The sequence below is a fragment of the Raphanus sativus genome, unplaced genomic scaffold (genome assembly GCF_000801105.2).
Source record: "Raphanus sativus cultivar WK10039 unplaced genomic scaffold, ASM80110v3 Scaffold0747, whole genome shotgun sequence".
Taxonomy (NCBI): Eukaryota; Viridiplantae; Streptophyta; class Magnoliopsida; order Brassicales; family Brassicaceae; genus Raphanus; species Raphanus sativus.
The window spans coordinates 16,699-31,127 of record NW_026616063.1 but is presented as its reverse complement, the minus strand read 5'-3'; the positions used below and the strand labels follow the sequence as shown (position 1 = coordinate 31,127).

Here is a 14,429-nt window from a genome sequence, read left to right as displayed (position 1 = left end):
TGCAGCTGCGGAGATAGCTGAATTTTCAAAATGGATATTGGACGTAGGAGATGGAAAGATAAATGAGCCGAACACTGGTGAAACTATGATAGACATTCCTAAGGATCTTTTTTACACAATGTAATGATCCTATTGAGGCTATAGTGTCCGAAGTATATGGGACTACATTCAAAGACTCTAAAGACCGTTATTTTTCAAGAGCGAGCTATCCTGTGTCCAACTAATGAAAGATGTCGATGTCATTAACAACTACATGTGATCACCTAACTGGTAAGATTCTCTTTATCTCTGTTTTATAATTACTCTCTTTAGTATAGTTTTTTTTTTATAAGTTCGGAAGTTTATATTCTGAGTCTATTGTACCACCCATATTTCAGGGGAAGAGAGAATATATTTGAGTTCAGATAGTATTGATCCTGCTGATACTAAATCGAAAGATGACTCTGTATTCACACCTGACTTTCTTAATAGTATCAAAGCATCTGGGTTACCTAATCATTCTTTACGGCTGAGGATTGGTACACCAGTGATGCTATTGCGGAATCTTAATACTAACGAAGGTCTGTGTAACGGGACAAGGTTGCAAATTACCCAACTGGGTAATCATCTCCTCGAAGCTAAGGTTATTACAGGCACTAGAGCAGGTGAGAAGGTTTTCTTACATCGTATTCTGATAACACCTACCGATTCTAAGCTTCCTTTTAAGATGAGGCGTAGACAATTTCCTTTGAAAGTAGCTTTTGCCATGACAATAAACAAAAGCCAGGGACAAACACTAGCGAAGTGGGTCTGTTTTTGCCTAGACCAGTGTTCTCGCATGGCCAGTTGTATGTAGCTGTCTCTCGAGTGAAGTCCAGGAAAGGGTTAAAGATCTTAATTACAGACAAAGATGGGGCGTGCCCACAGAGTTCAACCATGAATGTTGTTTACAAGGAAGTTTTCCAGAATTTGTTTGAAGAGAAAGACACACAAGTAAGTATAAACGAGTAGCTTAGAAACTGTATTTCCAAATTATAATCGTTTTGGAGAAGTGTTCTAATTTTATATAAATTGACTATGTTGCTTACTATATTTTATGTGTTAATAACAGAGTTTATTCTTCAATGCTGTCAACAAATAAGTGTTTATGCATGAAAGGTATGACAATCGTGTACTCTTATATTTCATATTTCCCCTATGCCTTCAAACAATTTATTATAACTATGTAATTGTAGGGAGAACTAATGGACAAGTCAACTGAAGTTTATTCGGAAGACCTCAAATTTGTAGGATGTTATTTTTTCTTGCATTGTTGCTGGCCAGTATCAATTTTTCGAATTTAAGCTGTGAAGTTGCTATGTACAGTATTATTTTTTATTTAATTCAAACTTGCAGCATATCATTATACCCATGTTTCCTTTTAGACATATTTGCATCGAAAATAAATAAATATTACTCCAGCTAATTATATTCGTGTAATATAATATAAAAGCTATCATCTAATATTAACAAAATCTTTATTTTAGTTTATATACTTAATAAGTGTCCTACTTAAATTTCCGGAAAATCACTAATACATTATTCTATTTAAAACACTGTAAAAGTGCTGTTTTCTCAACCTCACTTTTCTAAACTTATGAATCTCAAAAGGAAGACATTTATGTCCTTATAGTAATATATATTCTATTACCAAACAATTGCTAAATTAACTTGCAAGGAAAAAAGATACGCATTTAATTTACAAATCAATGATATATATAGTCATAATACAGCAGCTAGGATAATTTCCTATATCGATAATATTAATGAAGAACACAAAATCGACTATATCTATAAAATCTTATAATCGAAGTTCTCTCCAAGGCATATCACCCAAATCTAACTCAGATTCGTAAACCGAGAAAGCAAATGTATAAAATACTGCATTTGTATATCTACTAAATTTAACTCATATGCAGAAAAGGAATGTCATTAATAATCTTTTGATTCTCTGCATAGCAATTTATTACACAAATCACGTACTAAGTATTATCCAGGGTTCGCGGAAATACCTATATATGTAGGTATATAAAGCAAGCATAGTAACCCTAAAGATAACTCATTCTCAGTCAAAATTGTTACAGAATTTGCGATGGCCAACTTCATTTCTTTGGGTAATTTGCAAACTAATCTCCCATTTCCTGCAATCCGCGTCAAGATCATCAAGAAATGGAGTACGAAAAGAGGTGGAGATCATCACTCTGTCATGCTCCTGGGAGATGAGAAAGTAAGTTTTCGACTCTTAATTTGAAAATATTACAAATCACATTTGTATTGCTTTTATAGTCAGTTCTTTTTGACAAACAGGGAGTAACAGTCGAAGGAAGCTTGAACTATGCTATATCTCTACCTAATGACATCCAGCTAAATGAAGGTAGCTGGGTTGAGATAGTCAATTTCAAAATAAAACACGCTGGTGGGTTGGTAAGAACCACAAAAAATAAATACACTATCAAGTTCACTGAAGAGACCTTGGTTTCGACGATAGAACCAATAAATGGTTCTTATTTTCTACGATGTGCAAACTTTCGTGGTATAAAGCGTGGTCTTTATCATCCTATGTACTGTGTTGGTAAGTTCATTATTCTTTAGCTTATCTTATATTGTTACATAATATAGACTAAGTTTACTAAATGCCGAGTAAATATTTCTTATGTAGATCTATGTGGAGCGTTGGTTCGTGTAGGAGATCTTATATCTCATGAGCAAGCTGAACCTGCCAACCTTTACAATCAAATTGTATATTCATTGGAGTTCTCCTTAATAGACCTCAGGTTCTAACCTTATTATTTCTTAGATTAATTTATATCAATACGACCATATATCATTGTATATTGACAGGTTAATTAACAATAACTGACAGTTACAAGCATATTAAGTGTGTTGCTTATGGAGCTCTAGCCCATAGTTTAAACGGATTCTGGCGTTCAACTACGGCTGATATTGTAGTGTGTGTTCTAAGGTTATGGCGAATTGAGTGGGGAGCAGGTAATTAAAACTTATTTTGACTGTTTCTAATTCATAACAGGTTCTTGCGTTCTTATCGTTTTAATTTTTATATAGGTGGCTTCAAATATATTACAAACTTTGAAGGTGGTTCTGAAATCCTTTTTGATATTGACGTTCCAGACATTCGTTTCTTCAAATCGCAGTAAGAATAATATTCTTTGTTGTAACTTAATATGAGTATATATTTAGAAAGGAAAAATTGAAACTGCCTAATATATTTTCTACGCTTTTTTTGCAGGATTCCAATACGCGAATACTGAAGTCTCAAAGTTATTTCTATTTAATTTTAAGTTTGCTTTGGTCTTATAATACCCTATTTTTATTTAAAGGATTCTTTGTATTTTAAAGGATGAGTTATGCATCTTTTTTATAATGGAATTTTAGTATTTTTCGATTTTACATATGTTTATCTTTACTTATGAGATTAAACACCAAAAAAAAACCGAGATTAAACACCAAAAATAAAAATTTTCGAGTTATGCATCGTCTATGCCGTAAAAGCAGCACAATCGAGATTAAACACCAAAAAAATAACACACTAAACCCAAATTCCAAACTATATATATATACTTTCTAATATTTCGAAAAATTGCTTAGCTAACAACCTCATCCCGCGCAAGGCGCGGGTCACTACCTAGTATGGAATTAAAAGAAGAGTTATTCTTGGGTTCACTCCTTAGGGTGAACCTCTAGGTTCACCAACCAATAGGATTTAGTTATTTCAAATTTGACATCATTTAAAAAAGGAAATAAAATATTGTCAAATTATATTACGTTTTAAAAATAAAAATAAAGTAAAAATAAATAAAATAAAGTAAAAATAAATAAAATAAAGTAAAAATAAATAAAATAATACTAAAATGCAAAAAATAAATATTTTTTCAAAAAATAAATTAATACCACAAAAAAACACTAATCTCTAAATGTTAAACCCTAAATCCTTTAGTAAACCTTTGGATAAATTATAAAACTTTGATTTAAAAAAAACTATTTATAACACAATCAACAAAAAACTATACCCTAAATCCTAATCCTAAACCCTAAACTCTTGGGTAAACCCTAAACCCTTGGGTAAATCCGAAATTCTTGGATAAATCTTAAAATTTAAGATTTATCCAAAAGTCTAAGATTAAATGTTTGTTGGGAGCGTTAAAAATATTTTTTGAAAATATTTTTTTTAGATTAAAAAGTTTTTTTTTGTGATTAGTATAATTTTTATTTAATTTTTATTTTAAAAGTATAATATAATTCGATAATATTTTGTTTCCTTTTTAAAAGATATTGAATTTTAAATGACACAATCCTAGGGAGTGAACCCAAGAATAAGTTTTAAAAGAATTGTTTAAAAAGGATATGGAAGCCAAGAAAAGGTAAAAGTACCCAATATACAGTATACTTCTAATTTTAGCGTGAGACTAAGATTATTTCACGATTCAAATAATCTTCAATCAATTTTCCTCATTCTTTTATACATCGCAACGAATAATATGTATCAGAGTTTTCTCTCTTTGTAAATAAAAAAAATAAATCGTAAAACAAAAGAGAAAACAAAAATATAGTTGTATAGAGTTTTTCTTGCACCAATGAGTGCCTTAAAGATTGCTTGTATTAATCAATATAAGCACTAATAGCATCAATGGCGTCAATGCATTTAACAAAATTTTCGTGAAATTTTGTTTGTGTCTTTATCTCTTTGTCATGAGCTATTTTCTGAAAGATGTGTGTGACCACCTTCAGCTCTTGGTCCATATCCGTTTCTGTGAAGGTCGCTTCCAACAGACTAACTGTTATAAATGCAGAGACATCAAACTGGGGAATCCACCTTGAAACTGGTGGCGTCTGAATTCTTTTGGCCTCCGCCTGCTCCTTCCATTTCACTTTTATGGTTTTTATTAAGGTAACAGGCCACTGCAGTACCGGACTTATACAGTTTCTGTCCAGCTCCTGAGGTAAGACATATTCACCCATATTGCAGCTTAACCACGTGAGCTTTGTTTTCTTGTGACTGCATTTTCCTACTTCCTTCACACTCTTCATTTCACACTCTGTACCATCTTTTTTTAACACAAATAATTGCAAAGGAGGCTCCACTTCCCATAGTTATACTTCATCTCCTCATCTTATCACGCTTCACATTTCTTTTGATTGGCTTCCCTTGATCCTTGAGTGGCTCCACTGTTATACTCAGCATGAAAAGCTCAGCACAACCCCTGCCGATGTACTTCTGACTTGTCCCCCTTTTTCTTAAGCGCAACTAAAAACAACTTCAAAAGGAACTTTACAATATCCTCTAACCGCATCAGTTTATCACTCCACATAAAGGCTTATCTTAACTCCACTGGGCCATAGAAATATGAATCGATTGAGTTTTTAAATAGGAATCGATTGGGTTCCTAATGTTAAGTGACGTTAATTTATTTAAGGTGGTTTAGAAAAAAAAATTAAAATGACAGTTTTTCTTAGGTCAGTAGTAGTTGACAGTAAATATTAAAAACAAATCAGGGTTTAAACACTAATTGTATCTATTCTCTTAAAATAGGAACATGACCTATTAATAAATGTTATGTCCAACTATGTATTTCATTTATTTATTTATTTAAGAAATTATTCTAAAATAAAATACAAATTAAATTAATATTTGGGGAAATTTCGTAAATACACTTTTCTTGGTACCACAATTCAACTATACCACTAATCAAAAGACATTTTCAAAAATACCACATTTTAATGTGTAAAAAGACTTAACTACCCTCACCTTTCACCTTCAACAATCGATCTCATATTCTCTGTTGGTATTCTCCTCTGTCGAGATCTAATCAAGCCTTCGTCTAGATTCATGGATTCATCGTTGCTTCCGATGAGACGACGACGCGACGAGATTGAGTGATGACGACGGTGATGCGACGACGACGAAGACGCAATCGAGCAATGACAACGAGAATGAGATTGGACAACGGCGGCAGTGAGGTCCTCGAATCGTTACGAAACCGGCGACGGTATTGATAGGACCAGTGATGAAGTGGAAGAAGAAGTGGGGTCACGTCTCTCCTTCCTCCAAGAAGAAAAACACCTCCTCCTCTGTTGTTAACGGTGGTGGTTCGGCTTTCGAGGGATCGCATTTGTTGTTCTTTAAGTGGGCACCGTTGTCTCAGGGCGGCAACAGTGGTAACGAAGATGGTAAAAGCGAGATTAATTCTCCTAGCGATGAGCCTGTGACGGAGACGACGGCAAGGCAGAAGAACCTCCCTGGCGGAGATTCAAATACGTGCCGGTTAGTCTTTTTCTTTTAAAATGGCAGAACTTATGTTTCGTAAGATGTTTGGAAAACTCTGGAAGGTACTTTCACATTATCAGGAAGACTTGACTGTGTTGATCTTCTTATAAAGTCTGTAACCATCCATTGCAAAAGCAATAATCAGTTTGAGGTAAAACTGACATATTGAGATCTTAAGAAGCTTTGTACAGTGTTTTAATATGTTTCTTCCGTTGCCAGAGAAGCAGAGACTTCTGTCCATCAGCTCCTGAAGCTGATCACCACACCATCTCATGAAAGAGTATACACAAAAACCTAACGAAGCAAGTGTCTGAAGAGGGATCAATCAGAAGATGCAGGGCAACAGTTATCATTACATGCTTAAATACCTTGTTTGGCTTCATCAACGCCTATCTGTCTTTCCTTTACCTCTCTTCCTGAGAACAAGTGCTTAGGTCGCAGAGTTGGTATAACTCTATCAGCTTCACCACATCGTGCATTCTTGTCTCTCTTTTTGTGTAAGAGCTTATAAAACCTTGTCTCAACCATCTATAAGGTTTATAAAACACATATAAATATTTTGTAAGAGCTTTTTTGTGTGTGTCGATGGGTTTAGAACATATTTATAAGAGTTGATCCAATATATATGAAATATAAATCTACTTATAAGAGTTTATAAATCCATTTATAAGGGTTTATTCAAAATATTATAAGAATTTTATTCATAACATAATTTATAAGGGGTTATAAATCAATTAAGAAGTGTTTATAAATCAATTTAGAAGAGTTTATAGAGCAAGAAAAGAAGGACTTGTATATAAATGCTGAAAAGAGAAAAAAGTGAAAAAACAAAACATGACCACATGTTTATATTCCAGCTTATTCATAACCACAAGCATGTAATGAGTTGCATCCTTCAATTTGTGGAATCACCTCAAAGTTGGATATTTTGTTTCTTTTGCTTGTTATGTTTTGGAATATATTTAGCACATCGAGGTCAATGAATTTGAGGTACTGTTTGCTAATATCTTATTATAAAGTTTGTAAATCATTTATAAATTATTTATAAAGTTTGTAAATTATTTATAAATGTTTATAAATTATTTTTAAGAGTATATAAATCATTTATAGAGACTTATAAATAATTTTATAAAGTCTATAAACCGTTTCTAAATATTTATAAAACAAACCAGTTAGTAGGTTTTTTAATCATTTATAAGAGTTTATAACCATTTATAAATTTTGTACACCATTATAAAGGATTATAAAATAATTTATAAGGTTACGTAAAATTTCTGAAGCGATGGAGCCTTACTTGCTGTCCACATGTGCCTCAAAATCTGTCACGTATCATCATCTCTTTACAAAAACTCATAAGGGTATGTAAAATTATTTGTAAAAGTATATAAATCATTAATAAAGACATATAAAACAAGTTCTAAAATCCATAAACCATTTATGAATATTTATAAAAAAATTATGAAAGTTTATAAATAATTTATAAGGGATATGTATACTATTAATAAGGGTTTATAAGGAGTATTTTAATTTATGATAGCTTAAATTCAATTTATAAGGAATATTTTAAGATTTGTATAGGTTTATAAATCAACTAAAAGAGTCTATAACCATTTAGAAAGTCTTATAAAATAATTTATAAGGGTATGTAAAATTTCTGAAACGGTGGAGCCTTACTTGCTGTCCGCATGTGCCTTAAAATATGTCATGTATCATCATTTCTTTACAAAGCTTTATAAAGGTATGTAAAATTATTTGTAAAAATATATAAACCATTAATAAAAGCATATAAAACAAGTTATAAAGTTTATACACCAATTTATGAGGGTTTATAAATCAATTTTATAAGAGTTTATAAATCAATTTGTTAGAGTTTATATAATCATTTTAAGAGTTTATAAAAAACTAGAAGGGTGTAATAGTAAGAGTTTATAAATCATTTATGAAGAATAAATGTATATAAATACTTAAAAATATTTATAAGGGTTTATAAAGCATTTATAAGTGTAATATAATTTATAAGAATTTATAAAGTCATCTTAAGGTGTTATAAATGTTTGTTCAAAAAAAAAAAGGTGTTATAAATGTTTATAAAATCATTTACCAGTCTGGATTGTTTTCTGTATTAGGTTTTTGTTACTGTGTAGAAAAAAAATGAACAACTTTTAGATGTCATGTCTCTTATCATTGATCTAATAAACTTGATTGTTCAGCTGAAACAATCCCTCTACTGCTAAGAGAAGTAAAAAGAAACTAGAAAAGGCAAGAGCAAGAATTTTATTTTTTGAATTTGGATCTTAGTATGTATATATATTGTTCAAATCATCACATGAGTCTCACAAAAATAGAACAGTTAACTACACATTAAAAGTTGCACATGATGAAACTAATCCCAAAAATTGTAGAAAAACATGATCAACAAACACATAGAGAACAAACTCATCATAGAGTTGCTGCTAAAGGATCTCATGTTTGCCACTTTATCAACAAACCAGGAGCAGCAGCTTGAGCCTCTGTAGCAACTGGGATGAGATTTGAACCACCCCTACAATTCCCAGAGGGAGACACAAAAGTATCATCATTACATGCTTGATTGTTGCGGCAAAGGGAAGTGGTTGCTTTCTGATTACAATCACCCTGCTCTGTACGCAAACAATGATCCTCTTTAAGTTTCTCTGGTTCATCATTCCTTACTATCGGTCCATTCTTTAAGGCATATTCCTTAGCAAATTTGCAAGCTTGTTTGACAGTAAATGCATCCATACCATCGACCTGTTCATCCCAAAAATCCAATCCAGAACCCAATCAAACTCAAAACAGAGTTGATACTAGAAGCATAGTACAAGAAACTGATGCATTCAGCCTTAAAATGATAGGATAATGAATGAAAACTGTAAAGTAGCATGCTTGTCATACTTGCAAGAACAAGAAACACCTTGAGAGCTAGACAATAACCAGTTCTCGCTCTTCTTCTTCTTCCTGTGGAAGAAATCCTCCATACAAAATCTACAAGAGATGTTATGAATACATAAGAGCGAGATGAAGCAATATATATATATATATATATATATGTGTGTGTGTGTGTGTGTATACTTGTTCTTCTAGTTCAAGATTATCAAAACATGAAACCTCATACCGGTTTGGTTTAAGAATAGATTTGTTGTTTACCTTGTAGGAAGAGCAAGACATCTTGCACCCAAAGCCAATAATTACTTCTACACCTTCCATTGCCTTGCAGGCTGCTGCAAGATCATCCAGACCAGGATATATATAAACCATTATAAATAATTTAGAAACCATTACAAATAATCTATTATCTTTATAAATTATTTATAAACTTTTATAAATTATATATAATTCCTTACAAATAATTTATAAACCATTATAACTAATATATAAATTATCTATAATCTGATCAAGTACGTCCCTATATAAATTATCTATAATCTGATCAAGTACGTCCTTTTAGCTTAAGAAAAAATATCTTAAGTATGAGCTTGTATGCTCATCCATAAAATGGTTACTGCAGAAGTCCAAGAAGACACTAAACTAAACTTAACTAACATCATTGTCAATCATCGAAGAAGGAGGTTCAGAGCATCAGACCTGATCAAGAACAACATCAGTGATCATATCCCCAGTCACGTCCTTAGACTCAGAAACCACAGCCAACTCCTTGGCCACCCACTTCCTCCCGCCAGGAGCACCCACCATCCCACCAAACCTCTGCAGATCCCTCATCTCCTTTAACATCCCTTTTGCCGCCTTCTTCCTCGCCAACGCAAACACCACATGATCCATACCTTCATCATTCATATAAACCTCGAAACTAATCTCATCTTTACAAGGCACGACGCAATTAAACAGCCTGGAGATCAGATCGTGCCTGCTCTTCAACTCCAACGTCGCCAGAAGCCCATGGCAGTACCTGTGCCCGCTCGCGTAGAACTTGAACACGTTCGTCGCTTCTTTGAGCAGCAAGGGAGAGTCTTCTCCTTCGCCGACGCCGAGCAAGCTGAAGTTCTTCTCGAAGATTACGTCCTTGAGAGCGAACTTGGAGGCTCAGGAGAAAGCGAGGGTCTTCGAGAGCAGATGGATCTGGAGTCTGCGGATCTATGATTTCAGCAGCAATTAGAGATTCATCCTCCATTGTTCGTTAATTAAACGAGGGGCACAATAGTATTTTGCTTAGTTAAATTTTAAAGGTAAAGTTGATTAGTGTATTTTTGAAAAGTGGTATCTTGAAAATGGTATTTTTGGCAATTTCTCTTAATATTTAACACAAATCTGATTACAGAAAAAACAATTCAAATATAAAATTTAAATTTAAAAAAAAAAGAATAAATATCTGCTTTTTCAAAAGCCGTGTCATAATCTAGTTTCAGTTTTAAAATTTTAGATTGTATGATTTAAATGTGTTAGTATATTAAGAGATGACCGAAGTTATGAGTACAAAGTATTATTTGTATAACTAAAGTTATGCATACAACTAAAGTTATGCATACAAAATATGAAACATTGGCATCGTTTGCAACACATGACAAAATGTATCGTCAGGAGTATATATACATTGTATTAGTTTAGATAAAATGCTAAAGAAGAGTGTTTGTTTTAGACTTTAAATAAAAGTAGAATTAGTGTAGAATGTTGACAAAAAAAAGACGTAGATTGAGAAGAAAAAGAGAAACATAATTAATAGATTAGTATATCATAATAAATCAGCATTAAAAAAAATTACTCCCTCTGTACCATTTTAAGTGGTGTTTAAGGTTTCTACACAAAGATTAAGAAAATACAAATTTCTATGCAATTTATCTTGGTTACATAAAATTGCATTAAATAAAATCAGTCTAACCAATAAGAAAAACATGTAGTATTTTGTAATTGGTTGAAAGTTTCAATTGACATTAAATTTTATCTAGAAATGTGAGAACATCACTTATAATGGAACAAAATAAAAATGCTTAAACATCACTTAAAATGGTACAGAGGGAGTAATAAATTAGTTCGGTGATAACTAATGGTTTAGTTATGTTAGACCCATTAATGCGTTACATTTGACATACGGTGTGAAATTAGTAATTGTTAACCCATTAATAATTGTTAATTCAGTGGCACTCATTCATAATTATTTAAGAAATTTATCTAGAAAATTTCAGGTTAAATCTTATTTATACTTCTGTTTTATTAGTTTAGATATAATCAATATATTAGAAATAAAATTGTGTTTATAATCACTCGGAGACAAAGAATAACAATAAACATATACTCTCACCTCCCCCTTTAACACTTGACTGATCTAAACTCTAGATAACCCTAACTCTCCTTTCTCATTGCTTAAATAGTAAAGCATGCTTCCTCTGGTGGTGCGTTTATTATGGAAAAAATTGGCAATTTGGGCAAATCGCAAGTTTGAAATTAGGGAATTGGGCGACCTCAAGTTTAAATTAGCCAATTGGGCAACTTTTTGCATTTGTCCATGTAAACTTATGTCTAAATATCCTTTGGGACCTTTGTCAGATTTATTATTTACATCTTTGTCATTTCAATTAAAATATATCTAAAATAAAATTTATCACATCACCTCTCTCATTCTTTAATTTGTCACACCACCTCTCTCATTCTTTTCTCTTTCCTTCTTTTTCTCTCTCCTTCTTTTCCACACCACCAACCATCATCTACGAAAATCATCTCCCTCTCCTTCTTTTCCTCTCATCTTCTTTTTCTCTCTCATTCTTTTCTACACCACCACCTTTACAGTTAAATTAACTGAAGAAGAAAAATCATTTTTTCTTTAACTGAAGAATAAGAAACCATTACGCTCATGTACACTCCAAGCCCCTGTTTATGAACTTTATACATATGACACCTAAATGTAATATTTATACACTAAAAATGATTAAAATGAATGCTTAATATCATACAAAAATACTATATATCATTTATTAATTATTAAAAGTATAAATACTAAAAATGTTTATTAAAATTTAAAAATTGATTTCTTAAAAGTAATCTAATGGAAAAATTATCTAGGTTAGATTTCGATTTTATTGAAATTTATTGTAACTGTATTACATATTACATTCTCTTAATTGTTTGGTTTTTAAAAAAATATTTCATTATCTTTTAATTGTTTAAATTATATTTCATTATCTTTTAATAATTTAGTTTTTAAAAAATCTTTGAATAATACAAGATAATATAATGTCTATTTTCTATTAAAACATCTTATATCCATCTAAAATTCTAGTTTTCATGGCTGTGATTTTATTGAGAAAAACTAAACAATTAATAGAAAATGTCTTTTTCTATTGAAAAATTATCTAGATTTTATTTCGATTTTATTGATTTTTTTGTAACTGTATTATATATTTCATAATAAAAATATGATGTATTTTTTTTAAAGAAATCTTTCATTATATTTCATTTTAGATGTCTTTAATGTCAATTATTTATTGTTTAATCTTTAATTGTTTAGTTTTTTAATTGTTTAGCTTTTTATTATAAAAAATATTTAATTGTTTAGTTTTTTTATTATAAGATGTATTTCACTTATTTATTTCAACATTTCATTTCTAAACAATCTTAAATTTTATATGAAAATTATGTTGTCTAAATGAATGTGCTTCACATATATGAAAACACAATTAAACTAATATGTTAATTTATTTTATTGAATTTAATGAAAATATTTTGGTATATCAGCTTTTACAAATGAAATGTTGTTATAAATTATTTCATTGTTTTTACCACCTTTTAGTTAATTAGATCATCTATAATGAGATTGACAAAATTTTAAATTATAATACCAATAGGTTATTAGCAAAATATTTAAATTTTATATAGAGTAAAATGTGAGTTCTAAATAATTAACGTATAATTGTTTTGGAGAGCACTGTGCTCTCGTTGTATTCGTAGATGTATTTAAATTTTATACTTAATATGTATTTAAACTCTCCAATGCAATAAGGGATATAAACAAAAGGTATTCATAGATGTTATGTATTCGTACACCGATGTATTCGTATACCTTAAATATATGTATACTTATGTATACATATACTTGTGTATTCGTACACCTTAAGTATTCGATGGGTTATGTTGGTATTCGTATATTTTATGTATTTGTACACCTTATGTATACTTATGTATATGTACACCTTATGTATTTTTACATCTTAAGTATTAGATGGGTTATGTTGATATTCGTACACCTTATGTATTCATACACCTTCTGTATACCTTAGGTATTCGTACACCTTAGGTATTTGTACACCTAAGGTATTCGTACACCTTATGTATACTTATGTATACGTACACCTTATATATTCGTACACCTTAGATATTCGTACATCTTATGTATACGTATACTTATTTCTTGAGTTATAGTGAATTAGATTGTATTAAACGTTAGGCATAGGGTTCCGGATTTACCCAAGGGTTCCAGATTGTTTCGTATTCTGGATTTACCCAATGGTTCTGGATTTACCCAAGGGTTCCGGATTTAGGATTCAAGGTTTAGAGTTTAGGATTTTAGGTTTAGTGTTTTGTTGATGATTTTTAATATTTAAGATAAATGTAGACAAATTTGTTCTTCCTACCATTTTGACAAAAAATAAAAGATCCATGTAGGTTTCCAAGTTTATTAAATTTACCCAGATTTATGAAAATTACCCATAAATTTATATAATTTTATGAATAATATTTATCATTTATTTGGGTAAATTTCATAAATATGAAAGTTTCTTTTATGGGTCAAAATGTATAATTTATTCGAATTCTGAATTTACCCAATGGTTCCGGATTTACCCAAGGGTTCCGGATTTAGGATTCATGGTTTAGAGTTTAGGAGTTTATGTTTAGTGTTTTGTTGATGATTTTAAATATTTAAGATAAGAAGTTTATGCGAGAGAATTTGGTCAAACTCAGGTTGAGAGTCTTAACTTCTTAAGACATAAAAATCACTAGATACTTGACATGGAGGCACCAAATTATCCTATATTTTTTGGACTTAATCTTGGTGTACCCCTAGAGTAAACCTTAAGGTTCACCAACCAATAGAAATCACTCATTTCACAATTGATATCTTTTAAAAAAGTAAACAAAATATTGTCGAGTTATATTACATTTT

At 30.9% G+C, this 14,429-nt stretch overlaps 2 protein-coding genes and 1 long non-coding RNA gene across 4 annotated transcripts; 2 read left to right on the top strand and 1 right to left on the bottom strand.

Annotated features, from left to right (window-relative positions):
* Window positions 1-230: 230 nt before the first annotated feature.
* LOC130502914 (uncharacterized) lies at window positions 231-1,120 on the top strand. Its single transcript, XM_056997665.1, has 4 exons — window positions 231-270; window positions 378-652; window positions 763-972; window positions 1,091-1,120. Exons 1-4 carry the CDS (start codon window positions 231-233, stop codon window positions 1,118-1,120), a joined length of 555 nt encoding a protein of 184 aa, XP_056853645.1.
* Window positions 1,121-5,842: 4,722 nt separating this feature from the next.
* On the top strand, window positions 5,843-6,872 carry LOC130502912 (uncharacterized). Of its 2 annotated transcripts, none has more exons than XR_008940511.1 (2): window positions 5,843-6,452; window positions 6,521-6,872. XR_008940511.1 is itself a non-coding variant. In XM_056997664.1 (2 exons), the coding sequence occupies exons 1-2, from the start codon at window positions 6,042-6,044 to the stop codon at window positions 6,597-6,599; spliced, it is 336 nt and encodes a 111-aa protein (XP_056853644.1). In that variant the 5' UTR covers window positions 5,843-6,041; the 3' UTR covers window positions 6,600-6,872. The 2 variants fall into 2 exon arrangements, 1 of the variants encoding a protein (XP_056853644.1); XM_056997664.1 differs by having other exon boundaries at window positions 5,843-6,298.
* Window positions 6,873-8,876: 2,004 nt separating this feature from the next.
* On the bottom strand, window positions 8,877-9,550 carry LOC130502913 (uncharacterized). The gene is made up of 3 exons (XR_008940512.1): window positions 9,467-9,550; window positions 9,215-9,304; window positions 8,877-9,070 (listed from the first exon to the last, which is right to left on the bottom strand). It is a non-coding gene; the product is annotated as an uncharacterized LOC130502913 (long non-coding RNA).
* Window positions 9,551-14,429: the final 4,879 nt, after the last annotated feature.